The sequence below is a fragment of the Austrofundulus limnaeus genome, unplaced genomic scaffold, assembly GCF_001266775.1.
Source record: "Austrofundulus limnaeus strain Quisiro unplaced genomic scaffold, Austrofundulus_limnaeus-1.0 Scaffold27, whole genome shotgun sequence".
In the NCBI taxonomy this organism is placed as follows: Eukaryota; Metazoa; Chordata; class Actinopteri; order Cyprinodontiformes; family Rivulidae; genus Austrofundulus; species Austrofundulus limnaeus.
In genome coordinates, this window is record NW_013952429.1 from 1120350 (window position 1) to 1121671 (window position 1322).

General features: G+C 42.4%; 1 protein-coding gene across 1 annotated transcript in view; it reads left to right on the forward strand.

Annotated features, from left to right (window-relative positions):
- The first annotated feature begins 98 nt into the window (after window positions 1-98).
- The window catches only part of LOC106515214 (epithelial membrane protein 1), a 12966-nt gene continuing 11742 nt past the window's right edge, over window positions 99-1322 (forward strand). Inside the window, exons 1-2 of the mRNA XM_014004893.1 lie at window positions 99-303; window positions 661-744. Coding sequence (XP_013860347.1) covers window positions 670-744 — 75 coding nt within the window. The 5' untranslated portion in view covers window positions 99-303; window positions 661-669. The remainder of the gene's footprint in view (window positions 304-660; window positions 745-1322) is intronic.

A 1322-nucleotide genomic window follows, 5' to 3' on the forward strand; every position in this document is an offset into this window, starting at 1 on the left:
CCCCCCCCCCCCCCCAATACGGTCAGAGGGCAAGAACAAAGCTAAACTTGACGCAAAGTCTTTGAAAAATAGCGCACGCGAGGCTGATGGAAGAACTGCGACGTTTAAAGTGTGTTTGCGTTTAATGTTGCGGCTTTTTCTGTCGCCGTGTTGTCGCGCGCTTTTCAAAGCTGTTGACTGTAGTAAAGGGGCCTGTGTGTGTGTCTGTGTGTGGTGTGTGTGTGTAACGGTGCGGCACTCTTTTGGGAATGCCCACAGTCCCAACAAATGCGCCTTTCAAGTCGACGGAAACGGTCGAAAGCGGTGCGTAAAAAAAGAGCAGATAAACTAACAGGAACTCGGTTTTTAATGCTTTTTTTTTTGTTTTGTAATGAATGTGACTTTGTTTGAGGCGTTTAAATGTAGATTGGGGGGGGGGATGCAAATAAATTTGGTGTAGCCTATGAGCAGCTCAGCAGCCTGTGACGTGATATGAATCCAGATGTTGTTGACTCCTGGGGGGCAAGTCTGAACCTGTGCGTAAAAGGCTCCTCTGGCCTCTTTTTTGTTCTTTCTTTGAGTGTAAAAAAACTGATAGATGGCACTCTCCTTTCATATGAACATCTGCATTAAACATTTGTTAGAAAAGTAAATAAATGTCTTTTTTTTCTCTGTTTCCAGTGAGTCACAATGTTGATGCTGGCAGGGATCGTTGTTCTGCACATTACTGCAGTCATCCTGCTTCTGGTGGCCACCATTGATAATGTGAGTACTTCCTTTTTTATTCAACTGCCATCGTAAAAGGCGGGAACTCGTGGGATTGTCTGTCAGTAAAATATCTCATGAATCACTGCATGGACGGCCACTACAAATAATTGACATTAGCACAACACAAAAATGACTGTAATTCATTCAGTTTCACAGGCTCAGAGCTAAACTCTGGTTTGGTTTTATAGGTGAGACGGTTCCACAACACACGCTAACAAACTGATACGTTTCCATTTACTATATGAGTCGACTATCAAATTAATGGCTCCAACATTTTACAGATACTGAGAGAAAATTTAGTGTGGTATTCATCCTCAACACATTCCTCGTGCATTTATAAATCATGAAATATCTTTGTTTAAAACGTTAGCATTTAAGGTGGTAAGAAATCCTTCAACTCTATCATGTCTTCTTTAACTCGTGTCTGTGTTTAGACAAAATGTTTTAGCAAGTTCACAAACGCCAGCCCAGAATCTCCCTTTGTTTCAGTACACCTCAAGTATCTCAGCCAGTGTGTGTGTGTGTGTGTGTGTGTGTGTGTGTGTGTGTGTGTGTGTGTGTGTGTGTGTGACTGT